Genomic DNA, 27,876 nt, shown 5'->3' on the forward strand with positions numbered 1-27,876 from the left:
TGGAATCTGAATGTGGTGTTTTAAATCGGTTTTCTTGGTGACCCATACATGACTCTTTGGACTGAGTTAAAGGCACACCCATAAAGCCAAAACTAGAGTACTCAATGAAGGTCTGCAATGATAGAGTGGCATGCCACGTCTGTGGTAATAAAACAAGGAAAGGCTGCCAACCCGGAAAGTAGCTTGCCGAACAGCCGGTGTGTTCATGGGCAATCTATGATCCATGTTTGGCCACAACTGCACTGCTTTACAATGCACTGGTTCACGGGTAAACAACTCTAGGAAATTGTTAGAGGCATATTAACACACATCTTACTCAGTAATTTTTTCAAACCTTAAATAGGAGATAAAAATACGCTATTGGTGGTCTGATTCCAACATGTTATATAGTAGAGACAAAAGATTTAAATAGGCAATGAGTGATGTACAAGTTCTGTGTCACTTTAAAATGTAATATTATCAAAACAAGTAGAGAACACAAACTACAATATATTATCCATATAACTATCCGTAAAATCATGTTAAAATTCAATGTCACATTAGGCTACCAAAAACTAAACTCCAGCAAAGGAAATTTGCTAAATGCCATCATAACCTTTACCCCATTAACCGGGTGATTACACACATGCATCATGCATTCCATCCCAAAATCATACATACCAAGGTGCATATTCTATTAAAAGCACAAAACACTTGAGGTAAACCACACAAGCTGCCCTTGATCAGGAGTTACACAGAATTTCTGAATCATCAACAAAAGGTATAACTGACTACAAGCAGGGAGTCAAAATTAGCAAACGGGAGTTCCATATCTGGCAAATCTGTGAAATATAGCAATATTCTCCAAGCGGGATATACCAAATGTCTATGGAAACAGCGGAAATGTGATAAAGGATTTGTATCGCTGTTTCCATCCTACTGGGTCTCACTCGTAACTCTAACACTGACATTTATCATTCAAATACAGCTATGTGGTGATTGGAAATGGGGCCATTGATCTAAATATCCTGTAGCGTCCAGTCGCCATGTACATATCAAAATGTGTGCAGGGCAACAAAATATTAGTAACACTAGTAATTATATCCCTCTTCCTGCCCCTTCTCTTTTAACTAAACAAATGTTGGCTTTGCCCCCAAATTACATGAGATAACATGTATGAATATGCTAACTATTGTGAAAAGCAAACTAAGACGGACTCAGAAAAGCTGCATCCAAGAAGAAAATCACATTGAGAGGTACTTTTTATTTTCTCCAAATAAAAATGACCATATCGACCAGTCTGAATGCAGCAACAATTTCAGGGATAGAGACAGGGTGGAGGACTACACTGCAATGACCCTTGATCAAAATGATCTTTTACGTTGTTTTTGTGTTTTCCTCAACAACAACAAAAACTGAACAAAACACTTGCTATTGAACAGACGGGGACCACAGAAGCCAAAAATGTTTGCTTCATGCAATGCTGTATTGGAACTAAGATGCAAGCACTCCTCTACATTCCCCCACATCATATTCTCTACTACACTTTATAGTAAATTTACATTTGTAAATGGTGAACAACTAAATATAGTAAATTTACTACAGAAGTGTAAGAGCAAATTTACACATGTAGATTTACTCATGTGTAAATTTACATTGGTGATTAGCCCCCATACATATAAAGGTAAATTTACATGTGTAGATTTACTACGAGTAAATTTACTTTTACAGTTTTGAGTAACTTTACTACTTTTAGCTATTGATCATTCCCGATTGTAAAGTTACTCAAAAGCGTAGACTTACATGTCTCCACTCCCTGAAAACCAGTGGCAGAGCACATGTGAGAGTGTAAAGATACTTGTACCTTTTAAAAAGAATGCAGTGGTAAAGTATAGGGCAATTGGAAAAAGTCTATCAAACGTTAAAAATCATCTTTTTATGTTAAATATTAATGTAAATAATTATATGTATTTATTTTGAAAGCAGAGTGAAGTAAAAAAAAATGGTACAGCACTATTACCTTTTTATTAAATATTTCATTAAATTAAAATTATTTCTTAAAGATTACAAAAACCTAAAGTAAAATGCTTGTTAAACATATATACACATACATATGCACACACACATTTAATTAAATGTATATTATAAGAAGTCATAATACATTAATGTTTTAATATTATTTCATATAGTGAATTATTTCAAGTAGCTGCCTCCATTATTTTCTATGAGAGGGTGTTGATGTACCAGGGTTTGGCTATGTATGATGTTGGACTTACTCCAGGTGCAAACTGGAGTACATTTACTACTGTTTTGGGTCCTTATTGGCTGCAGAAACTTTAGAAGTGTAGTTTGTGAATCGGAATGCGCTTAATCTTTTGTGGATGGCTGCATGTCCCTACGTAAACCCCCCTCATTCCCATGACTTATCCCCTCCTTATTCCTCCCTAAACCTGTCCCATTTAGTAGTCAGTTTTCCCCATTTCCAGCCACTCCACCAAACCGCCCGTATTTATTAATAAAGCATAAAAAAAATAAGTTGAGGTCCTTGCAGTCTGAGTGGAGACCTCTGCACATAAAAGATAGGATAGGACGGGCGGAGACCTCAGTGTGAAGGTTCGTAAATAGCATTTTGCAGTGCTTAAGTACTACCATTGCAGTACTACTAAACATACTACAAATGATGTTTGTGAATAGGCCCCAAAGTGATTTTTTCTCATTTTGATTCAATGAAACATCAGGTTTTTCACTGCTTTATGCACTCTAAACCAATATTTATATAATATAGTAATAAATGCCACAAAGTATTAATGACATTGCACAAGTAAACAACTGCTAACGTCTGAATTCCCCCACTTTATTTATTTTAAAGGTTTTCTATAGCGCTGGCTAGACCCAGAGGTATCAGAGCGCTTTACAGGAATGTGAGGAGGTACAGTATACAAAAACACTTGATCACAAACATTGCAATAAGAACCAGTATAACCAAGAAAGCAGATAAATACGAATGCTATTTACAAAAGAACTCTATTGGGTAATTTGGGTAGTTGGAACTTAGGCTAGGGTATGTGGGAGAGGGTGAGAGAGAAGACATAGGAGGGAGACAAAGAGAGATGGAATTAGGGGAGTAGGAAATCAGTGGGAGGTAGTGTGTGGGGCTCGAGGTCATATGTAAATACAGAGAACAGGGAGGGGGTGGGGGGGGGGGGGAGTAGCGTGAGGGAGGGGCGTTAGGAGGGAGAGGGTGGAGGACTTTGATGCTCATCCTCGAGTCATGCATCCCATGGGCCGTTTCTAGGCATACTTTCAGGGGTCGAAATTCCTAACAAGCATTTACAATGCAACGGTCTCGTCATTGTTAAAGTTAGAGCTATTGGCATTGCTCATGACAATGCCGTTTCATTAAATGTTTTAAAAACAAAAACATAAACAAAAATAATGTCATGAGCAATGCCAATAATTGAAAGTAGTTCACTTCTGTTTTTACATGCATTCACTGTAAACTAATTCAAATTTGTATTAAATCTGTGGCCTTTTATATCTTCTATAGGGACTATGGAGAGGAAGGTTTAAGAACATCCCATCCACAGGGCTCCTTACTCTGTGTAGAATCAGAATATCTTTGTCATTAAATCGTCTGACATAAATAAAAGATACGTTTTAAGGCATCGGCAAAGTGGAACATTGCCCAGGGTCCTCACCTCGTAAGGGTCCCCAGGGTCCTCACCTTATAAGGGTCCCAGGAAAAGGGATTTTCTCTTTAATACTCGAGTCTATTGCTCCATCTCAACTGTTTACGTACAGTTCAATAGTGTTTGATCTCATGGGGCTTGAATTAGCAGAAAATTGGTGTTAAAATTCAAGGTTTTTCTGAACAGAGTCTCTAAGATGTGTCTTGCTCGGGGACCCAAAAAGCTTTAAGATGAGACATATACATATGTTTAAAATATTATCTGCAAAAATGTCAGCCCAGTAGAGATTATCAGAGAAAATATACACATGTTGGAACAACATTTTTGTAAACAATATTTAGAAGAACACCCTATGTTTGATGCTATTTCTGCCTACAATATTCTAAGATTAACATCTTATCTCATATTATTTGTCTTGTCCTGTCCTTGCCATCTCCCCTTTCTCATTCAGTGATTTTTGGTGACTTTAAAGTGACATAAATTGATAAATAACCAACATATCAAAAATAATTGGGACCCAGTTCACAAAGAAATTAGAATACACGTGTAGGTTTACACTTATATGTGGATGCGGATTTAAGAATTTCAGCAATTCTAAAGCGTTGCCAGAAAAGTACGTCTGGGACACTTTTTAGAATTCTTCTTTACGCATGCGTAATTTTAACTTTTTAACTTTTATCATTTTTCTCTTCACAGTCAATATATATTTCCCCAAGGAGAACCCAACCTTCCCATTAGAGTCCACCAATTTTGCAGGTATTCCCTTCCCACTCCAAACCTAGGAAACACATTTACTCCTTCCATTGGCAAGAGTACATTTGCAAGCATTTCCAATGTAGGAATAGGCAAAGAAAACTTTGAGAACGCCCACAAATCCCATCTCCTCTCACAACCGCCGCCTCCCCACACAGAAGCAGATTTCCTACATAGACCAAGTGTAACATTAGATGTGCATGAATGGATTTAAAAGTGCAGATTCACATGAACAGGCCCTCATAAATCAAGACCTCTTTATTTTGATCGGTCGGTGGGAGGGGTGTTGTGTGGATGGAGTAAGATGAATGAAACTTGTCGTTCACATCTGAGGACATGCAAGAATAGTGTTCGACGTCAGCAGTAAAATTATCCTGACTGGTCTAGTCACGAACATAAAGTTGTCCAGTCATGCTTCCTGTTGGCGGTGTTTTCGGACGCTTGTTTGCCCGATGCTGCGTGGGGGGGGGCTTCGACACACTGCAGCGGGGGCACAGCTCACGCTGAAGGAGTGTTTCACACTTCTCAGAGAGCGAGCGGGGGGTGGGATGGATGACTCGCGGCTGCTTCTGCTCCTGCCCACGGCGCGCCCAGAGACCCTTCCTCCTCCTCGAGGCACAGCCCGGGCTCCTCCAGCTAAACAAAACAGCAGCTGCTGGCTCTCGAGCGCCGCGAGAAGCGCTGTTTTACCGAACACGCGCGCGCGCACCGCCCGGCCCGGGACTTGTTGACCAGCCCCGAGTTGTCGAATACCTCGAATAGCTGTCATATTTGCGGTTGCTGCTGCTCCAAGTCAGCGGGGCTCGGCATTTTTTTCCTGTTGTGCTGTAAACGAAGAGACTAGCTTTTGTCACCCATGGTTGCCTCTCGGAGCTACCCGAATTGGCAAGACCCCAAGCCCCCGCTGCCCCCACCGCTCCCTGCCTCAGAAGCTCACGAGCCTTGAAAAGTTTAGTTTGACAGCAGAACCACTACTGACAGATGTCACTGTACGTCTGGTGCAGGGCGGGCAGCTCTGGAAACGGGCAGGTGTCGTGAGGTTCGCCGTTTATTTTTATATTTAGTTCACGGTTGTGTTTATCTGCGAACCAGGCCCGGTTATTAAACAAATAAGCCAGGCACGACAGTAGCCAATTGATGGAATCACGGATCAGGCACTTCTAGATTTCAAAGGCACTTGACCGCAGAGCTTCCCTGCGGTCTGCTCAGCCCGCAATAAATCAAGTGAGTAGAGAAGCCGTCACGAGTGTCCGAGGCGGAGCGGCTGCTGTGTTTTTTTTATTTTATGTAGCTGGTTGCGTGCAGCCTCCGTCCCCCCTTAGCAGGTGTGTATTGTCACTCAGGGATCATGGGCGTCCTTCTCCCAGAACAGTCTCCACACTGGCCGGCTGTCTGGTGCTGAAGGCGAGGAAACGCAGCATCCTTTTCAGATTCGGGGGCGTGTTTTGCTGTTGTCTCCTCCTTGAGACTTCTCGCAAAAAACACGCCCCCCGATCCGAAAAGGACGGGGCCTAATCGGAGTGACTGACCTCTCCTCCAGTGGCTGGCCAGCATTTACGAGGCCAGCCAATGGAGAACAGGGGAGAAGAGGGGCGGGTTCAAGCCCCTCTTCTCCAAGTCATTAAATCTCCGACTTCCGGTTCTGCCTTTCGGCAGACCGGTAGTCCTCGACCTAAAAACTGAAGTGCGGGTTACATTTTCTCTCGCAATGCCATCCTTCTATTCCTGTAACATGAAGGGGCAAACAACATCTTCGTGCCATACACAACAGTGCTTGCCTTGAAATATAGTGGCATTCCCCATTTGTTTTCTGTTACTTGGACAACTAGTAACTAGAGTTGTTCTTATCTGTGATTCTATAGATTCAGCATTTTAAGTAACCAAGACAAAGGTATTGTAGCAGGCGTAGAATAAACATCGACTGCAGCTCTTGGTGAAGCAGAGAGGAGCCATGCAAGGAAAGATTTATACAATTAACAGAACGCTGGAAAGCAGAGAGGAAAATATTTGCCTCCAATGAAAAGTTTAAATCAGTTATTTTGAGCCCAAACGCTGAACTACAATGAACAATCTCTGGTGCAACTACACATTGAACGTTTTGTATAGCACAAGCCAAAGCCACCTACTAAAAATCTTTAAAAGATAAAGGAAAAAAGGACTTTCAAAGAGAACAAAGAAACGCATGGTTAAGACAGCTGGAGGCAAATGTGGATGTTAGTACAGAAGACGACTACTCCTTGGAAACACAAAAAGATAGAATTTTCTGGAACTTGCAGCTGCTAGGTTTGCATTGAACTATGTACTTTCTTCTTACGCTTTTAGGACATTTTACATTTGACTGAAAAGCACACATTTGTATTCATACATCAACATGGTATCAGTCAACAACAGATAATCTGTACAGGCACCATCTCGTACTGTATAGTTCATTTAATCTATTTATGCATGCTGTTCGGATTTTAATATATAGGGTTCATGTAATAAAGAGGTAAGTGCTCCAGTTATTGGACTGCTTTCATCATCCAAAAAGCACAATGTGAAATTATTTTTGTCTTATTCTTTAAACAGTAATGTTAATAAGAATGTTTACACTTTTAATGCATCAAAACAGATTCTAAGTATACTCAAAAAAAGCTCAACTGAAACATATTTGTTAACGTAAACTCTTTCTCTTCTGTAAATGGCTAATGCAGAAATTTAACTTCATTTCTTTAACCATTTTTTTACTGATTCTCACAACAATACATAATCATGTCATATACATGCAGATACAAGAGACTAAATCATGTCGCTGCCAGGGCAACTGACGCTGGAACTCTGGGGCTCATGGCACCGGCGGCAGGTCAGCCCAGCACCATGTGACTCTGGGCAATAGCTCGCTTAATCTTCCCGACGGCCCCCAGCGCCGGGATGCCTTTGGGTAGCTGTTCGCGCTTTACAAATACTGGATTTACATTTTTATTTACATGTCCATTGTTCCCATAGAGGGCTGAAACGTTACAGGACGACCAATATCGTACAACAGGAGGTCTTGGTTCCGAGTTATATACAAGTTAATAAACAATTCAAATCTTTCAGGTCATAACAGCTGCACATTCAGTAGGTGTAAGTAAGGAGGGGTGAACATGTGGGCTGGCTCCCAAGAGCCAACTCCCCGTCTACGCAAGCTTTTGTGGTATAGCAGAGCAATGTATATAGGGTTGTATGTCGTTACAACGCATGCCTTTACCACGCATGCGTTACAACGGAATGCTATTTCCACTCATAACCTTTACCACGAATATTCCTTTACCACGCATACTTTTACAACGATTCTCATTGTAAATTTATGCATGGTAATGGCATACTCTTGGTAAAGGTTAGACCCCTGCCCTGTACCCTTGCGTGACCCTCCAGCCCCCAATCCTTATTATAATTACCCCTGCCCGTTACCCTCAATCCATATATATATCTCCTTTAAATTTATATTCCCCTTACCTCTTCACATAGTCTCCTCTCCTTGATCTTCCTTGTTTACGTCGTAAAGAGGAAGCGTCATTCCGTTTCCTCTAAAGCGACGCTGATTGCCTCCACTTCACGATGTTACATCAGGTTCTTTTTTTGGGGGGGGGGGGGAGGGGGAGGGACGGACCCCAGCCCCATTTTTTTCTCACTTTTTTATTTTTTATTTTTCGGGGGAGACCCCCCCAAGCCCCCTCTTTCTAATCATAGCCTTTATCTCACGTCTTCGCCGACAATAAAAAAGGACTGAACCGGACGAGGAAGACGACGTTCCAGTGAAGCTTGCGTGGTAAAGACGGTCGTGGAAGGCATACGCGTTGTAAAGACGTTTACGTGGTAAGTGTACCGCTGTAAACGTAACGGGTAGAAAAGTCTTCATGGTAAAGGATGTTTCCCTGTACATAGTACATTAGACGGTGTGCCTCATATGTTACAAATTACGAAGGGAGGCTCAGTTCAGTGAGAGGACAAACCAGTAAGTAGCGCAAGGCGTCATGAATGCTTGGATGGGTAACCAGCCCACTAAGGATTCCCTCTGTCCATGAGGGCCCCTGCAAGTCCATGCAGTTCGTGTAGCGTTGCGTCCCATTCCACTGCTATGGGAACCTTGCGAAGGCGGTGGGCCTCCTCTTGCCTCAGGGCCATTGATTCAGCTTTGCCCCATTTGAGAGTCGCTATATAGGGTACACCAATACTGTACACCTGGCAGTGTGTTGGCTTCCCCGTAGATAGCAATGAATCTATGGGCTAGGAGCAGCGCAAGATCTAAAAAGCGATTGTTGCACTCCCTGACATCTTCTACTTGAAGAGGCCCAATAGGCTGCCCTCCATGCTGCACAGCTCTGTGCAGCCTGTGATTTCAGTCAGTGAGTGCGTCAGTTAACTCAAGAAGCTGCTGTCACCACCAGGCAGCTTCAAAACATGTGGGCCATGTCGGCGTCTTGCGCTCTGCATTTGGGGGCGCAGGAGGTAGAGCCAAAAGCCCGGTTTAGTCGTGCTGGTGTGAGTCATGCTCTATTCAGAATACTATGTGGTATATATTGAAATTTAGCATTGCGGGAGAGTTTGCAAAGGTAGTCCTACCCCACTTCTTTTGCAAAAGGTCACGTCCTAAGTCGCACTCCCATTTCTGCCCAGTGGACGGCAGAGGGTCATGAAGTGTGTATGCTAGGGCCTAGTGAACCACGTGATCAGTCTACAGCCACTGCCTATGGTGTGGAGCGCGTGGACCAAGGGGAACAGTTCCGGTTCTGTGTCAGTTACCTGCTAAAGTCACTGCAGTTCGGCGGCTAGAGTGTTATATGCCAGAAAGTGGCCCATAGGTAAATTATAGACTGCCTGTAAATGCGTGAAGGGTATGAGCACAGTGTTTTGGAAATGGGCATCAAGGGGGAATCAACCCCAGTGGTTTCCTATGTTTGAAGACCCTTTATTCCATTCAAGTCCCTGAAGGGGCAGATGGAGCGAATATGGATCTCAGGCATGTAAAGTGCGAGAGCTGGCATCAGTCGCAGACTCCGGTGGTAGATAGTTGGTGATATGTAAAGGAGGTTGTTGGACTGACTAGTAGCCTTACTCTGCGGTAGGAATACCTTTCGTATAATGCGCTGCACTCGGTCTGGTGAGGGAGATTCTAGGTCATCCAAAAGTCGTCCCGCTAGCCATCTGTATGGCCATTTCAATTGCGCCGTCAGATAATAGTGCTCAAAGTTAGGGGCACCGAGTCCCCCTTTTTCCATTGAACTGAAGTTTATGTAAAGCCACCCGGCGTCAACCTTTATTCCGAAAGAGAGCAGGAGTGTGCTCCAGAACATCATTTGAGGCCGCAGAGAGGCAAAGGCTCTGGAAAGATTGCCATCAATTAAGTCCTGCGTGGTATGATAACTGTGGAGTCCTAAGCATGATCAGAAAGTGCACGGTTCCAAGAACTATCAAAACTCACCGGATTCGAAACATAGGACCTTATCGGGATCTCCACGGTGGGGGATATTATTGAGAAAGGGGAGCTTAAAATCTGGGCAAAACTTAAGCAAGAGTATAATATGGAGGACTCACAATTTCTTAAATACGCACAACTGAGACACGCATGGCGCGCAGAGAACATCTCTACCGAGCAGCTCCCGGAATACGCGCCCCTGGAAGGCAGGCTCCTACAAGAGGAGCTGATATGCAAAGCGGTCTCCCTCACGTATAAACTATTAATAATAACATCCCAGACGGCCCGTTAGGACTTCGGGCAAGGTGAGAGAAAGATGTGGGACCCATGGAAGACGTGGATTGGGAGGTGGCATTAATCCACCCCAGAGAGGTTGCTATAAAGGCAAGACTTCGACTCATCCAACTAAAAATACTGCACCACACGTATTACGATAGGGACAGACTACACAAGATGGGAAGGGCAGAATCACCTCATTGCTTGATGTGCACGGCTGCTGGCAGCGACTTACCACACGGTTTGGGCGTGTCCCTCTCTCCTACCGTACTGGACGCAGGTGACTGGACTCTTGGAAAAGTCCTGGGGGTACAGCTGCCAATAGAGCCCAAATTTGTGATATTGGGGATCCCTAGCGAGGTGGACATAACTTGACCACAACTGACTTTTGCCTCACTGGGGTTTGCGGTGGCTAAAAGGGACATAGCCAAAAAATGGGAGGTGGCTGACAAACCAACCATCCAGGAATGGACGTTAGGGCTGGACATGTACACGACGGCAGAACAGGTCACGTATCGTAGCAGAGGGTGCCCCAAAAAAGTTCACAAGATCTGGGTCCCCTGGAGGAAACACTTTGGGTTGGGCGTGGGAGATGACACGCAAGAGTCCATTGGACACACTGCGCAGGAGACGCAGGTGTAGGGGCCCAAGCCCATAGCGCTCCGACATATCACTTCCTACGATTATCGGAGACAGCTCTCTGGTTCAATACGCTACCGTATAGCTAATCTGACAGTCGCCTTCGGCACACCCCATTTTTACAGTGCTCCAGGGAAGGAGGGGAGGAGAGGCCTTATGAGAACGGTTGTATCTGTAATGGCTTGATGTCTACTCTCCTTCACATATCATGTATGCATTTCCTTGTGCTGATTGTTTGGTTGAATAGAATAAAAATAAACTCCCCCCCCCCAAAAAAAGAAAGTGCACAGTTCGTATCGTAGCGGATGTGTATTCACTTTCAGGAGCTGCAGTGGGCATGCTGGGCTAAGTAGAAAAATACATGACTTAGCCCACATAAGTCTCAAACCTGATGCTGCGCGGACCTCCTTTAGGATATCACTAATCTCTGCTATTACGTGCCGTATGTCTTCAATATAGATAAGCACATAGTCCGCATAAAGTGTGACGGTTGTTTTCTTTATTTTGGTCTAGCCTACCTCAAATTCGGCTCCGATTAATTACTATTCTGTTTATTTATTTTGGAACAAATTAGATAAGGCACTGAAGAAGTCAATATGTAGGTAAAATCTGGACCCTAGTTGGGCATTTATCATCACTAACTGTAGCACTAAAACTGTACCAAGATTTCTTTACATTTGAATAATACATGTTTTTAATGTTTATGATCAGTGGCTAATTGTTCCAGTTTTTGGAGATTTCAAGTGGTGTTGACATTCCCTGTTAAAACAGAAGTGTTCCAAAGTCAACAAATGTTAGACTTCACAAATAACTATAGATCTTAAACATCAGAATAGCATTACTGCTCCCATCACTAAGAATGACCTACCTCATTTCAATTACAGTTCTAAACTTGACCAGAGACCTGGATTTACTCCGAGGGCTTCAAGCAAAGTTTTTCGTATGCTATGGCTGTCCAACAGACCATCCACGACATAAAAATTGACCACTGCTTTGGTAGCAGTTAACACACTCACCTGAACTTTGTTTCGCACCAGGGGTGCCACCAGGATCTAACTTAGATTTCTTCTTTTTAGAAGAGTCAGAGGATGAAGGAGCAGGACGCTTTTCTACAGCTGGAGTGGTGAGTGCTCTTTTCTTAAAAAGCTCACGATCTTTCAGCAGTGCTGGATCCATAATTCTGCTGAGTTAACAGAAAAAAATAATGTGAAGACTGTATGCAAAGGAAAGTAATGGAAATGTGAACAAAACATGCCCACCAATATTAAATATTTAATCAATGTTTCACCACAATAGTGAAATGTAACCTTTATTGTTTACGGTACACAATGAAGTCAGCCAACTTTGCTGTCTGCCTACAGTTCGAGAACAATTTTAGAAAATGCATCTGAGACCAAACACAGAAAATAAACATTCAGCAAATTCACAGTCCCAGACCAGCACAGAATGGGGCGACACAAGCTCACTCTGATTCCCTCTGTTAAACAGGACTTCCTGCATCAAACAGTAGCACCTTGGAAGAGAAGGAAAACCCACTTGAGGCCTGTCCTCAATAAGACCGAGCAGAGAAGCGGACACAAATAGAATCCCTGTAGCCTCTTTTGTCCTTACTTAAGCCAGAACCTTGATTATTATTGGGAAGGGGGGGGGGGGAGAGAAGCCAAAAGAATAAGCTGCGGATAAAGTAAAGAAGGAGCATCTATCCTCCAAGCCCACTCCACCTGTGGCCTCGCACAGAATAGAGGAGTGAGAGAAGTTCCTGGCGGTGATAGGTAAAAAGTTTGAATACCAGCAGGGCAGACTGACCCTTCTAGCCTTCCAAAGGTCAAATGGAGTAGCATGAGCCGGAAACTGCATAGTTGCGTTGTAGAGCATTTTATAAAAAAAAGTTATTATTATCATTATTAGAAGTATTCGTCAATTGAACCCTTCCCGATGTCTTACCAAGATCCTGGAATTGGTTTGTGCCTAAACATTAATCCTGTGAGGACAGAAACAGCCTGCTGATTATCCATCTCCACAATGTCTACACCTCTAATGCGCACAACTGTGAGGGACGAGAACATTCTATGCCCAACTGTAGATGACGCATGCATTCTATGCCAAGGCCTATAAACAAGTTTCTTTTTCGCCAGCTGATGTCGGCTTCTGCATACAAACTGTAAGTATGGGCTAGGATGGACAGTCCTACCAGCAGAGGTGCAAACCATACCAAGGCCGATCTCATTGCTTCTAGTTGACAGAATGGCTCCTGTCTTGCAGAGACCAGAGTCTCTGTAACTCCAGAGACTTCAAGACAGCAGCACTAACTATGACCTCTGGCATGCATGGGTAGGACTGTCAGAACAGGAGGAAGGAGAGGAACCCCAAGCCAAAAATGTTGCATGCCCAACCACCGAATAAGCTCCTCCCCTATGCCCAGGCCAATACAATTCTTTGCGAAGTAGGAAGAGACTGGGTTCCAACTGAGAGCACCCGACTCGCCACTAGACCAGGATGGTATCTGGCCCATGAAACCACTGCCCTAACAGGTGCCATATGTCCCTGAACCTGGAACCAAGATCACGCATTAGAGTGTTTCTAACGCAGAAGTGCCAAAACATGACTGCTTAGCTTCTGTACCATTCAGTCTGCACCAGACCCAAATCTGTGTGGTAGTGGACTCCAATAAATTCCACATACTATGCTGGCTCACACTTACATTTCTCGCAGACAATCAGAAGCTCATGATCTTAAAGTACTGACTAGTCCTTTCAAATATCTATCATATCTGATCCCTCAAAGTTGAGTGAAACAACCAGTCATCCTGATATGGATGTGGAATGCCTAAACCGTGCAGCAGACCCACCAGAGGAGCCATCACTTTAATGAAAACTTGGGGAGGCGACTTGAGGCACATAAAAATAAGCGTCTTGAAGGTCTAAGGGTCAATAGAAATCTCCTTGCTGAACCATGGGAATGGCCCTCTTCACTCGCAAGATCTTAAAAGGGCCAGCCCAAAACCAGAAGTTGCCATTTTTCAGATGTAGGATGGTGTCAGAACCAGTTAATGACCTCCACGAGGAACAGAAAGGAGTAGACCCCCAAATCCTGCTCTTTCACAGGAACAGGGTCAGAGCATTTTACAGGAGTAAAGACAAAATGCCACCCAATTGACCCTGTTAAGGGGACAAAATAAAAAGGAGTCTGGAATCTCAGGACGGAGTTGTAGACTAGAACATAAACCTGCTGAATGATGTTCAAACCCCACTGATGTGACACATCTGTTTCTCAGATGGACAAAAAGGCTTAGCTATGTCACACATGAGTCCTGGGATGTCCACCGCAACCCAGTTCAGAACTGCTTTTTGTGACCTTCTGAATAAAGGTATTGTATTCAATTTCTTCCCGGATTGCCAAGGCTGAAAACAATATGATAGGAAAACGTTGACAACTACCCCATGACTACTGTTCGGGACCTGTGCCATTACAATAAGTCCTGCTATTCCACTATTGGTTTTCAAAGCGAGAACAAGTCTCCCTTTCTCTTCCAACTACCCCTACCGTTGAACACAGTGTGCCATAAGCAGGCCCTGCATGGGGAGAAGGAAAGATTAACCTGGATAGCCTTTACTAGAATGTGCGACGGTCATGACATGACATTCACTCTCAATTACCAGTGCAGGAGGTGCCAGAACCCTCTCGATTGTAGGGCAAGGAATGCTTTCTATCCTTAAAGATTTAAAGACCATTTGTTCCAGCTTAGTACCTCTAAAAGGTAACCTTCAAAAACACTACCTTCCAGTCTCTCATCCGGATAGTAAGTAATGAACTTATAGAAGCAACCAATAGACCCCCAGTGAAACCTTGGTAACTGCACGTCTCTAGCAACAATGTCCACAGAACACAACAGATAATAAATGAATAAATAAATGAAACACTGAATATAATCACCAATCAATAGATGATATTAAAGAGGAAAAGCAGTTAATAACGGCCTTGACACTGAATCAAGTTGAGACATATCTTATGTTTCAATGAGTAACTTTATACACACACAAAAAACATTAAAACCATTATGATGGACATGCTCAGTGATAAAAGTGAAGATGTAGTGCTGATGGCGATGTATAGCCAAAATATGATTTAAAAAAAAGGCTATACAATAGATAATTTATACACAAAAATCATAGCCACAGAGTAATTTGATGGGTAAAACCAGGGGTTTCAACTCTGTACTTTTATCAATTTTACAATGTCTTTATTGCAGTAATTATCGACGGTACCTCAAACTGGAAATGAATAGAAAGATCACCAACAGGACGAAGAAGAATGAACTGAGGAGAAGTAAAAGTACCTACGCAATTGGAATATTTTAAAACAATTAGGTAGAGGAATTATTGATAGCATGGAGGAATAACTGAAAGGGAAGGATTCCAAGTCCTCTTCTTGGTTCAAAAATGAAACGCTAAAGTAGGTAAACCAACAAAAAGGAGTTAGAATGAATCAATAGAACTAAAACGACTGTGGGAGACACAGTGAAGGAAACATGGCCCCAGACAACTACTCTAAGACTTTCACTACATAATGAGCAGTATATGCTGCTTAAGTCACAGTCCTCAAGCCCACTTTGATCCCAAAGGGCCATCTTCAAGGACCTTCAATGTGCTTATTCACAGCATTCACCAGAGGAACAGTCATCAGGATTCACATAAATGCATCGGGTCAAACCAACCAACACCAAATTATTTTTCAGTGACTTATTAACAGTGTTGCATTCTTTAAGACACACATGGAGTGCATGAAACTAGGACCCAACAGAAGATCCTGATTATGCCATTCCCTTAGCATCAGAGCTTTAGTGAAGAGGTAGCAACTGGGAAGAATCCTCAGCCCACTCCAAATCAGGAAAACCCAGATTTTCCAGGCAGTGTTGCAGGATATATTCCATCTCCTCACTGTGCACACACTTGCCACAACTGGAAGTCCCCATATCTTCCAGGCCAGAGGAGCCTGCACCTTGGTCACTGCTTCATCAGCTAATTGCTGGATCTAACTGTAACCAGACCAGTTAGTCTGCACTGGAAAAGAAGAGCCCATGCTTTAAGGTTAATGCCCTGCTCCGAGGAGTCAAAAAATTACAGCTTATTGCTTTTTCTTTCCCTCCAGTGCAACTGTATGTCAAAAGAAAAGAATGAACCAAATACCGAAAAAATTTCTTCCTTTTTAGCACAGTTCTGTGAGCCAATGCAAGGCCTCACTTCTCTATCCTGGCAGTCAGGAGTCACAAGAGCCATGTAGCCCATGAAATCCTTTACAGCTATAATCCGAGCCCTTTGTTGCCACAGACAGCAGCTTCCCAATACCCAGACTGCCTTCAACTTAGTCGGCCATCCAACCCTCATCCACACCATGGAGTCTCGAATGGGATTCAAAGGAAATGCCCTTCACTGGTTATTCTCCTACATTTCCAATCGACACCTGTTATTCAAATGAGCACCTCTGGGTGCTAAGAGATTTCTATTACCTGCGTCGCCCCCAGTATAGTACACGGACTCCTGCCATCTTCAATCCTACAAGGAATCTCTTGAGGCTCTACAAATAACAGCATCAAGACTCACCAATATGGCAAGACACTCAATTCAAACAAAGACTCTCTTCCATTCTAGGCATCCAACAACCTCAAAACACTCTCTGCACCTCATCCAGACCGGTGTGTCCAGCACCCATCTGAAGTTCAGCCAAGGCAGTATTCCTGTTATTAGCTGTGAACAACAAGAAAGAAATAGTACAGACCTGCCTACATGACATGAAATTGAAGGCTTCAACCCCTAACTTTTAACAAATGCCAAGTGATTTGGATTTACCTGGAACACCCATCTCACCCTCAAGAAACAAACTGCCAGAAAAACAAGGTGGGCTGGTACCAGATCTTCCTTCTAAAGAACGAAAAAACATTTCTATTTCTCCCAGAAAAGGACTTCAGAAATGCTGTTCAAGCCCGTGTAGTGGTAATACCCTTCTCCATGGCTTCGCAGACCAGGGACAGCTCCTCCGTTATGGCGAAGTAGCGCCGCCCCACTACACAGCAGCATATTTAAACAGATGAAACATGAAATGATTATAAACCAATTTTATTATCATCATTGTATTTTCTTCTTACCTGCAGTAAGCCAGCAAGGGCGGGGCTGTGCACTCTGTGCAACAGTGGAGAAGAGGGGTGATGGCCACTAATTACTATGTGCGCATGACGGTTTGGCCGGACGTCTTAGGCTGACCAAACCGTCATGTGCACTTAGCATTTCTCAACCCGGCTGTGTTGTACAGGCGGGTGGAGAAAAGCCACAGGCTCTCAGGCACTGACTGATCGGCAAACCATGCCGCTTAGACCAGTCTTGGTGCTTCTTTCATGCTGGGAATAGTATTCAAAAAGAACAATTGATTGACAGAATGCAGAACAATGTCATGCATTCATCCCAGTACAGAGATCTGGGCCTAAATCCATCGTTTTTTGCTCCCCATGCCATTCCAGTTTGAACCTAGCCATACGCAAATCAGCGTTGACCCTGTGCCCAATGGGAACAGTCCAGCCCGAACTGCCAGGCCAGGTCCTCACTGGACTGGAAACAAAAATCCTAGGACCAGTTTCAACCAGGATAGCTGGAGTCCAGTGGCATGGAGGGTACGGGACCCACGTCTGGACATAGCCGTCCCACTCAGGGTGACAAATGCAAAAAGAACAGTTGATGGACAGAAGGCAGAACACTGTCATACATTCACCCCAGTACAGAGATCTGGGCCTAAATCCGTCGTTTTTTTGGTCCCCATGCCATTCCAGTTTGAACCCAGCCATATGCAAATCAGTCTTGACTCTGCGCCTAATGGGAACAGTCCAGCCAGAATTGCCAGGCCAGGTCCTTCCTGGACTGGAAACAAGCATCCTAGGATCGGTTTTAGGGTTTCACCTCTCATCAGCCATGATAGCTTGACTCCAGTGGCATGGAGGACACGAGACCCACGTCTGGGCATACCTGTCCCACTCGGGGTGACAAATGCAAAAAGAACAATTGATGGACAGAATGCAGAACAAGGTCATGCATTCACCCAAGTACAGAGATCCGGGCCTAAATCCATAGTATTCCCAGCATGAGAACAGCATCAGGATTGCCATCTACAAGTCTGCGCAATGTGTACCAGCCCTGGAGTTGAGGATCCTGAGAGGAGCAATGTGGCAACCGCAGCGGCAAATGCGTAAAGTTTTATATTTGTAATTTGTTTCTGTCCTTATTTTTGTATCCTCTCCTCCTTCCCCCCCCCTGCTCGCCCACAGCCGCCGATCCCGAGCAGCCACTACTGTCCCAGACTCCACACTACCACCACATACAATCATCCTATAAGCTGCAATATGTCTAATCCAGGGCTGGAAGAAATATGATGACATCAACTAGATCCTGATGGAACTTGCCAGCCAATATCATCTTCGAATACAGCTGATTTATTTTCAAGGCCATCATGACTAGCACCACCACTTATCTTGTGGTCCAGCTTGCTATTTCTGGTGGTTCCTGGTACACCCACAGCCAAGCTACCATCAGACTGAGAAGTGTAAAAAAGATGGAAACAAGGCGCCTGATTCACAGAATTAACTTACTACAAAATCCTAAACTTACTACCATTTTGGTATTCACAGAATGCACTTACTCATTTTGTTATTCACAGAATGCACTTACTCATTTTGGTATTCACAGAAGGCACTTACTCATTGATGAGTAAGTGCCTTCTGTGAATACCAAAATGAGTAAGTGCATTCTGTGAATACCAAAATGAGTAAGTGAATTCTGTGAATACCAAAATGGTACTAAGTTTAGGATTTTGTAGTAAGTTAGTTCTGTGAATCGGGCCCCAAGTAACAGGACTTTTCAATATATGCACCCAGGATCTGAAACAACATCATTATATCCAAAAAGACCATCACAATGATCAATGTTGTTTCAGGTTAGGTAGAGTTGAAGACACACTTCTTTAAAGAACACTACAACACACTACAGTAATTATCCAATAACCAGCTACATCTCCGATCACTTGTTGCATGTATGTTTGCCTTTGACCCTCTGCAATACTCTACTTTTTCAGCTAGGTTTGCACTATACAAATAGTGCATACATACATACATACATACATACATAGGAGCAGTTTAAAATTGTCTTCTAAAGTGGATTGATGCATTGGATGGTCTCTCTGTAGTGGGAGACACCTCAAATTATAAGGACTAAATGAGGAAAGGAGTAAAGGTGTATGACAGTATATTTCTTCTTGAACTTGTGCCCTGTCAGCAAGAAAGATAAAGAGAAATGTAGCAGGCTCCAGAATGCACTTGGCCTAGCTGTTACAGTCCCATCCTTCATAAAGCCCTAGTACAAAATGGAGATGGTGGTAGGATCCAGGTTTTACGGAGTCTTACACGGTTCCCGAGTTTTAAAGCCTTGTGTGTTTTTCTGAAGAGAGAATGTAAATTAAGGGCCTGGTAGGGGCCAGATTTTTGGCCTCTCTCTGTATTGGGCACGCGCTTGGCAAGGCCCATTTAGTATTAAATCTTTTTATTGAAAATTTGGAAGCATAGACAAAAAAATATACATGCGGGTGTAGCCATCGTATCCTTTAACAGTGCTAAATCCAGGACTCGAAAAGGACAAGCTAAGTCCATCAGTGTGAAAATGGGCCTGTGCCACCGTAAGGAAGCATTGTATATACTATAAATGACAAGAAAAACAAAACAATATGAAAACCCCTAAACCCTTCCCTACCCCTTCCCACCCACCACCCGTGTTCCAAGCCCATTTAAAGCACGGCACCCATTAAAGAAAGATTCTTGTACACGCCTTTTCCAGAAATGCATCTGAACAACATACCTGTAAGTGTATTATTCGCAACCTTTATTGGATCACCAGCATAATGCTCTACCTTCAACTCACATATTATAATCAATGAACGCCACCACTTCCTTAATCGCATTCTGTGCAAATACTGGTGTCCTACAGTTTCCAGAGCAAATCCTGAAATTAACAGTATCACATTACCAAAGCATAAAATCCCCTCCCATATTCTATGTAGACAAAGTGCAACGCCCCGTTGCCGTGAAAGACTGATCTATGCCACAGTAAGCCTGCTAACAAAATGTACAAGGATTCTGAGGGAGGATGGGAGCCTGCAGGGAAGCTCCAAGCTCACTCTGCCCTCTGGCAGGGGTGACAGATTACCGGCTCAAAAAGAGAATGACTGCATGTCATTTGTGGAGGCACTTATACAGGTGTTAGTTTGGGCCATATCGAACACTGCATTTAAGAGAATAGAATACAAATAACATCAAAATGCCATGGCCAAATGGTCATAATTTGCCTAAAAATATGTTCAGGTAATTAAAAACCTAGTATGTTGAACATATAGGCGAGTCCCTCAACGGTGTTGGTGCTGCTCTGGTGCAGTCCACGCTGGAGCTGTGGTGTCAGCACCTAGATTCAGGGTCAACGCTGGTTCCGTGGGGTTAATTCACGTGCTGCGGAGTCGATGCTTCTCTTGTTTGGTCACAACCGGTAAAGATGGGCCAACCAAAAATATTAACATGAAAACATTTGGCATTTAAATCATAAAGCAAACATTTTAGAATAAGAGGTGTCTCCAAAATTAAAAAAAAGTGTGTCAATTCAACACACAGAAATGTTGCAGCTTAATAAAGCAGATTTTAGCTCTGCATTGAAAAAATAAATATTACAAATTGCCAGTTTTTAAACATGCCCTGCGAAACATTGCTGTCCCAAATGGTATTAGTGAACTAAGAAGCAAGTCAGTTGTCATGTGTACCCTTTATGGAGCCTAGACTCATACTGTGGATGTAGAAACGTTATAGGCTATTAATCAAACACAAGAGATGATGTGTCCAGCACACATCCTCAACACTAATTGAATGTGCTCTCAAATATGACAATGAACAAAAAGGGGACTTTGTTAAATAAAAGTATAGTTGCTCCTTATGTCCGTCTCAGGCGTCACAGTAGTGCATAGAGTGTAGATGGGGGGGCGGGGGGGGGGGGGGGGGGTGCAAACTAACTGTGCTGGAATTAAGGTCCCTATTGTAAACAAGCATTTACAATGCAACGGTCTCGGCATTGTTAAAGTTAGAGCTATTGGCATTGCTCATGACATTATTTTGGTTTAAGTTTTTAAAACATTTAAAGACTTTTTCACATCTAAACGTGGGCGATGGAGGCTTACGACTATCAACAGGGAATCCATGCACCGTCTCCAGCAAAATGTATTGTCCAAACGAGTGGTCTGTATTTGAGATTTCAGGTCAAGGGGCTAGTATGATTAGTGCAGGAGTTCCAGTGGGACAGGAACCTCGGGGTGTCAGGGCCCCACTGCACCCCAATTATGGTTTTCTTTTACTTCCAAACAGTGTCCCCAGTTTCCTTCCTTGCTTTTGGGTTCACAGCATCCTTGCTACTGCTGATGGGGTGGCAGGTTTAGGACTAACTATATATTTTTATAATCATAAACGTCATGAACTCATAAGAAAGGTGGACAGCTGCAGGTCATGCAACTGTGGGTGTGTTAAGAGCAGCCCGTGAATAGCCTGTTGGATTGGTCCTGCAGCTATCTGCATGTCATAGTGTTTCCAAAGGGCAAGTAAATAAATGCAACAAAATACAGTTTTCAGAGGCTTGACATATTTAACGGAAAAAAAAAAACACAGCTGGAAACGTGCTGCATCCGATTCTACAGAAAATTAGAGAAGCTATGGTATCAAGACACCTACAGTGAAATAGTCTACTCAACAAGCGTCACTCTATAGTCTTATTTACTCTTGTATCACCCCCCCCCCCATCCCCCCCAGGATATAGAAGTCCATCTACTACACGATAGAACGGGGAAAGTAGGCTATGAAATAAAACAAAAGATGTATTGCATGTCCCATTGTTGTCCTTGAAAATGAAAATATTGAAGAATGAATACACATGGGACACTACAATTCTGAAATGTCAGCTGGGATATAGCCAATCGCCTCTATGAATTCCTGCAAGTGACAGCAATAGGCCAGAGGAGCTTTACATTTTAGATTACGTCCCATGACGTCTACGCTGCTGTTTGATCTTTTATTTGGTGCAACCTTCAATAATTTATAGATCACAGCTGACATTACAACTAGCGTTTAAAATTAGGAATTTGGGGGTAATAAGAAACAGAGTGCGCTCGCTTTAAGTTTTCACCTAGCCATATAAATCTTCCATTGACGAGATTTGGGTTGAAAGGGCTGCTTTTTACGACATCCAGGTCACACGTGCTCATTTTGTCAGTCTCCAAAGCTAGGCAGGGTGCGATCACCGTCTTCCAAGTGTCGCTTCTCACTGCAGACCACATCAGGCAATCTGCAGCCAATTTTCAGGTCATTTTCATGATGACAGGTAGAGCTCAGCTTGAGTTTCATTAGCCGTTTTACGGCGCACGAATCAGAGAAGGAAACGCAGAAGTCTTTCGGAGCCAACTAAGTAAATTCAACGGGGAGTTAAGGGTTCAGCTGACGATACCCGAGTTTGATTTTACAACGTGGGATTTAGGAGGGGAGGCGGTGGGAGGGATGCAGCAGTTTAATTACTGCAACGTAAACATATGAGGAGAACACTGAAAACAAACTTTAACAAACACGTGTTTTAATAAAATGGCCCAGGCGCGTCGGAAAGGTAGCCGAAGAAATGGCAGCAGTGCTGAAAATTAGAAACCTGCCGTTTATTGACTTTATTTGAGAATGCAATGCATCTACACATCAAACAAGCCGAAAATCACACAGCAAGCAAACCCCAGGAACGAGCTGCCATGTTAAAAGTTGAAGTGCGGTGGGCGCCGTGTTGATGAAGGAAAACACGCTACGCTCCTCCGGAAGTGGCCGGCATACTGCCGCCATGCCAGTAATAAAGTCGTGATGCTAATTTAAAGGAATCTTTTCTTAGCAATCAATTAAGACTTAAAATTGAAAGGACATATTTTTTTTTACCTTTGAACACGTGATTTTAACAGGCTGAGTTAATCAAATCATGACGGTGAGTCCACCCGTCCTGCGACTCTGCTGGAAAGCGTAAAGGCACACAAAACAAGCCGAAAAACACACAGCAAGCAAACCCCAGGAACGAGCTGCCATGCTAAAAGTTGAAGTGCGGTGGGCGCCGTGTTGATGAAAGAAGACACGCTACGCTCCTCCGGAAGGGGCCGGCATACTGCCGCCATGCCAGTATTGAATAAAATAAAAAATACAAACACGCCCACCAGCGAAACAAGCACACCACTGCCTTTCTCCGAGGCGAAGCAGAAATGCCTCGGAGAAAGGCAGCGGCGTTTCCGGATTCGGGGGCGTGTTTTTCCTTTCTCTCCTCTTGCCATTGGCTGGAGGAGAGAATGAGAAAAGTAGCAAAAAACACGCCCCCGAATCCGAAAAGGACGGGGCCTGTCCGGAGAGACAAACCTCTTCTCCAATGGCTGGCCAGCATCCAAGAGGCCAGCCAATGGAGAAGAGGGGAGAAGAGGGGCGGGTTCAAGCCCCTCTTCTCCAAGTCATTAAATCTCGGAGCGAGACTGCGCAAGCGCAGCACTCGAGCCGAGACCTAAAAATAAAATACCAGCATTTTGAAAGACTCCAGTGGTATTTATAAGAACAAGCACATGCAATGCAATAGGTCTTGCATTTGCGAGAGTTCGAGCTAGTGCGTTCTAAATGACAATGTTTTTTACCCATGTGTTTTGGTTTGGAGTGGACGTATAAACAAGCATTTGCAATGCAATTAGTTTCATATTTGTGAAAGTTATAGCTCATGGCGTTGAAAATTAAATTTTTTTATAACTTTTGTTATTTTGTATGCCGTGGAATGATGATATTTGCAGAACGCAATTGCCATTCGTATGACTTTGCGGCGCTGGAGAAACAGAAAATGGGAAATAGGTTATGAGGGAGAGGGAACCAGAGTAATATGCTGGCTGGAAAAAAAAGTAACAACATCCTAAAAACAGCAAACACTGATAGGGAATGCAAGATTAAGTAAAGCATGTGAAACGTAAGCAGGTACAACATGGTTACCTTAACGTTTTACACTTATTATTCAGAAATCATTAAGAGTTTTTCCAGAAAAGTTAAGAACATGACCACAGGGCCGGAAGGGACCTGTTTCAATATCTATTGCTTATATCCTAACAAAACGTAAGCAGTATGGTTTAAAAAGAACACATTTTTAAACTAAAATAAGGAAAACCGCTTATAAGGATCACATTAAACGTTTGCCACTTAACACATCAACCAGGGATTTCAGGACCTCCAGGAATGGTGTACTTCCCCACCCGGGAATACAATGTTGTTAAAAAACAAAAAGAACAAGCATTGGCATAGCCAATAGGTCTCGCTTTTGGGAGCTTATAAGTGTTTAGCCATGCAACAGGTGATGTTGTTGCATCAAGGATATTGTGCTGCATAACTAAATACTTATAAAGTCCCAAAAGCGAGACCTATTGGCTATGTCAATGCTTGTTCTCCTGTTGTGACCTCCCATGAGGACACCCCGTTACATGCGTTGTTACTCTGTATATTTCAATTACAGTCTGTGAGCTCTATTTTCTTAAACAGCTCTCTCCTGCCTGCTGCTGCAGAATGGACACCTCTCCCACAAATGCACCACTTAGCCTCATGATTAGCCTCATGATTCAATAAATTAAAATAATGGCAAGGTGCCAGACAGGACCATATTTACTTTAAGAGCACTGCTACAAAAATGAATAAATAGAAGAAAAAAAACAGACGCCTGGCGCTTTTCTTTTTTATTTATTTCCTTCATTTGCAAGCATTTGTTTTTAGGCTTTTGTAACCTTGTCAGTATGTTGCACTTTAGAATTAAAAGTTTAAAGTTAGCGTTCCATCCTGTGAATGGCAAAAAAAGTAAATAAGTACACAACAAAGGCAGGCGATGCCTCAACGCATTTTACCTTCAAACACAAAGTTAAAGTGCGGTATATCGCAAAGGCTACAAAAGCCCAATAACCAAATGCTCGGCCTTGTTCACTAAGCCACTGGGTAATGGAATTTTAATATTAGGTCTTAAGGAAAAGGCGCAGTACCAAAGGCTGCTACTATGTGTCCCACTAACAGTCTGTGGTACTGCACCCCTTCCTTAATACCCAATATAGGAATTCCAGTACCCAGTGGCTTACGAATGAGCGCGAGCATTTGGGAACATTTTGTTTTTAGGATTTTGTAGCCTTTGCAATAAAAAAAAAAAAAAGAAATTCCACTAATGAAGGAAAAAATGCTCGCGCTCTATCACCTGTTGCATGGCTAAACACTTATAAGCTCCCAAAAGCAAGACCTATTGGCTATGCCAATGCTTGTTGTAAGTAGTACTTGGTGGTCATGTTGTCTGTGTGAATGCACACAGTCTTGTTACGAGGGGTGCGATAGGCACGCAATGGTAGCTGAACTGGCATTAGTCCCAGTATGTTGCTGCAGAGACCTCTGACCCTGAATTGTGAGCTTCGCCATGTGAGCACCTCACCCAATGGGCGAGGGATCTGTGTTGATGGTCACTTTAAATAACTTGCCCAGTAGGTTTTTATTGTTCCACCGTTGCAGTTCTGAAATTCTGAAAACTATACTCCACTAATACTAGATTGTCCCACTGTTCGGTCCCATGAGGCCACTATCTTGCAAGGCACTCTTGCAGAGAGTGCATGTGCAACTGCATGTTTGGGACTAGCGTAATGCAAGATGCCAAATTCCTAAAAGTTTCATTTTCTTGATCCTAAAGGACGGGGAGTCTGGTAAAGGGGGAGCAGTGATGGACGTGTAAACACTCTCTCGTTGCTGATCGGAGCTAAGGTACGTGACACCAGCTCAGTTAAAATAATACACGTCGGAACGAAGATTCAACAAACATTTAATTCTAAGCAGAAGCTCAGTTCAGCAACATTACTGATCGGAGCAAAAATATGTGACACCACACGATGTGAAAGACAATTTAACAAACTAGTGAAATTGAAAAAAAGGAAGTGAAATTAAAAAAAATGTGACCGCATGGTTCGCAAAACATAAATTCAGGAGCATTCATAAATCGCGTTTGTGCAATGTCCTCCACAATTACATATTAAATGCACGAAAAGGTAGGCAGCATTTAGGAATAGTATACAAGCAACAAAAAGACGCGCGGCCGCGAGACGCGCTCTGTGGTGGGGGAGGCGCAAAAGTGAAAGCAGGCTGGCTGGCGAGTGGTGTGCACGCGCCAGTGGGCTGAAGCGCTTCCCCAAACTGATTGCATGGCGGCACGATGCACGTGATTGTGCGCGTGCTCGCCATGCAATCCACTTTTGAGAGCCCCATACTAGGGTCTCACATAGCGATTGCTATGCAATAGCTAGGCGAGGCCTATAAAACAAAAGTAGCGCTTCACAGGCATACCATGGGCAGAGGCGCTAATGTGTGTGGTTGTGACTAAAACCAATCTGGCCATTGTGCAACCACTCTGTATTGCTTTATTCAGGTATTTTTTTGTTTCGTATTTTGAACTTTTTTTTCTCTCTCTGTCCTGAGGCTGTTTTTTGGAATAGAAAAATGTCAGAAAAAGACGAAAATTGCAGCCAAAGTGTTTCTTTCTTTTATAGATCCATTTCACAGGGGAACAAATAAAGGAAAGGAGAGGAGGGAGAGGGTAAGAGCCATTTGTTGAAGTAACAGTTTTCAGCAAGTTAGGAGGAGCAAGACAGAGACAGAATGACAGAAAGAGAGGGAAGAAGAGGAAGAAGGAGAGGTGTAGGGGCAGCGGCAGAGCAGGAGAAGTGAACACTTGTTCAAAGAAAGAAGAGAAAACTAAAGTAGTGCTTCACTGGCAAACTCTGTAAACTGGCACTAATGTATTTGGTTGTGAATAAAACCAATCTGGCCACTTTTCGTATTTTGAAATTTTTTTTTTTCTCCGTCCCGAGGCTGCACTTTATAATAAAAAAATGTGAGAAAAAGACGACATTTGAAGCCATGCACTTTGGGATAGAAAAATGTGAGAAAAAGACGATCTTTTCAGCTAAAGTGTGTGTTTCTTTTTTGGATCTATTTCATAGGGGAACAAATCAAGCAAAGGAGAGGAAAGAGAAGGTAAGAGCCGTTTGTTGAAGCCATGGTCGGCAAGTGAGCCGAGGAGCAAACCTAATGCGATCAGTTGGCCTCGATGGAAAATGTTAGTGCGGCGAGATCCCACTTTGGAACTCGAGCTCGCCTAAAGCCCTCCAATACTTTTCAATCGAGTTCATGCTACAACTGCAAAAAAATAATAGGAAAGCGGTGCCTCCGTTAGTGAGTGTAGACACCGAAGCAACCTCAATTGTGCACGCACACCTAATTGCAAAGTGAAATTAAACACCACTTCATATTAGTGCACACAGCAGTTGCGCTAATTATAATACAAACCTCCTCTTTGGAAAATAGTAGTGCGGCAAGCTGCCACTTTGGAACTTGAGATCTGGTGCTCACATAAAGCGCTCTGCAAAAACAAAAACAAACAAGCATTGGCATAGCCAATAGGTCTCGACTTTGGGACCTTATAAGTATTTAGTTATGCAGCACAATATCCTTACTGCAACAACATTAACTGTTGCATGGCTAAACATTTATAAGGTCCCAAAGGCGAGACCTATTGGCTATGCTAATGCTTGTTTTAGTTGCTTTTCAGTACTCCATGGAGCGCGCGAGTGTGTCCGTGTTTGTTTGTTTGTTTGTTCTAACCCCCTCTCCGCATTCAAAAGAAGCCAGCACTCATGTTCAATGTGGATTATCCTGTTAAATATCTGGCACCATCAATTTCAATAAAAAGAAACAGGAATGCGTTTCGGCTGTCCTCGCAGCCTTTGTCAACCTTACAAAAACACACTAATTTTACACAATATAAATGCTTCCCACAGGTGTTGCCAATTGCGTCGAAATAGAAGAGTTACTGCCGTTTTCCCAAACTTGCAACTTTTTAAAGGTACATCTCTCTTTCTGTGCAAACACCTGTGTTTGAACAAAGAATTGCATTTACGTAACTCTACAGTTTTAAATGTCATTTTTTC

The 27,876-nt window shown here is 43.1% G+C and overlaps 1 protein-coding gene across 2 annotated transcripts in view; it reads right to left on the reverse strand.

Moving 5' to 3' along the window:
* The window catches only part of GTF2E2 (general transcription factor IIE subunit 2), a 216,059-nt gene that overhangs the window by 175,254 nt on the left and 12,929 nt on the right, over positions 1–27,876 (reverse strand). The window contains exon 2 of one of the 2 annotated variants that reach the window (XM_085641075.1): positions 11,790–11,953. In XM_085641075.1, the coding sequence (XP_085497201.1) occupies positions 11,790–11,949 (160 nt within the window). In that variant the 5' untranslated portion in view covers positions 11,950–11,953. Of the gene's footprint in view, positions 1–11,789; positions 11,957–27,876 lie in introns of both variants that reach the window. The other variant, XM_085641074.1, reaches the window with a different exon arrangement.

Source organism: Triturus cristatus, chromosome 2_2 (assembly GCF_964204655.1).
Source record: "Triturus cristatus chromosome 2_2, aTriCri1.1, whole genome shotgun sequence".
Lineage (NCBI taxonomy): Eukaryota > Metazoa > Chordata > Amphibia > Caudata > Salamandridae > Triturus > Triturus cristatus.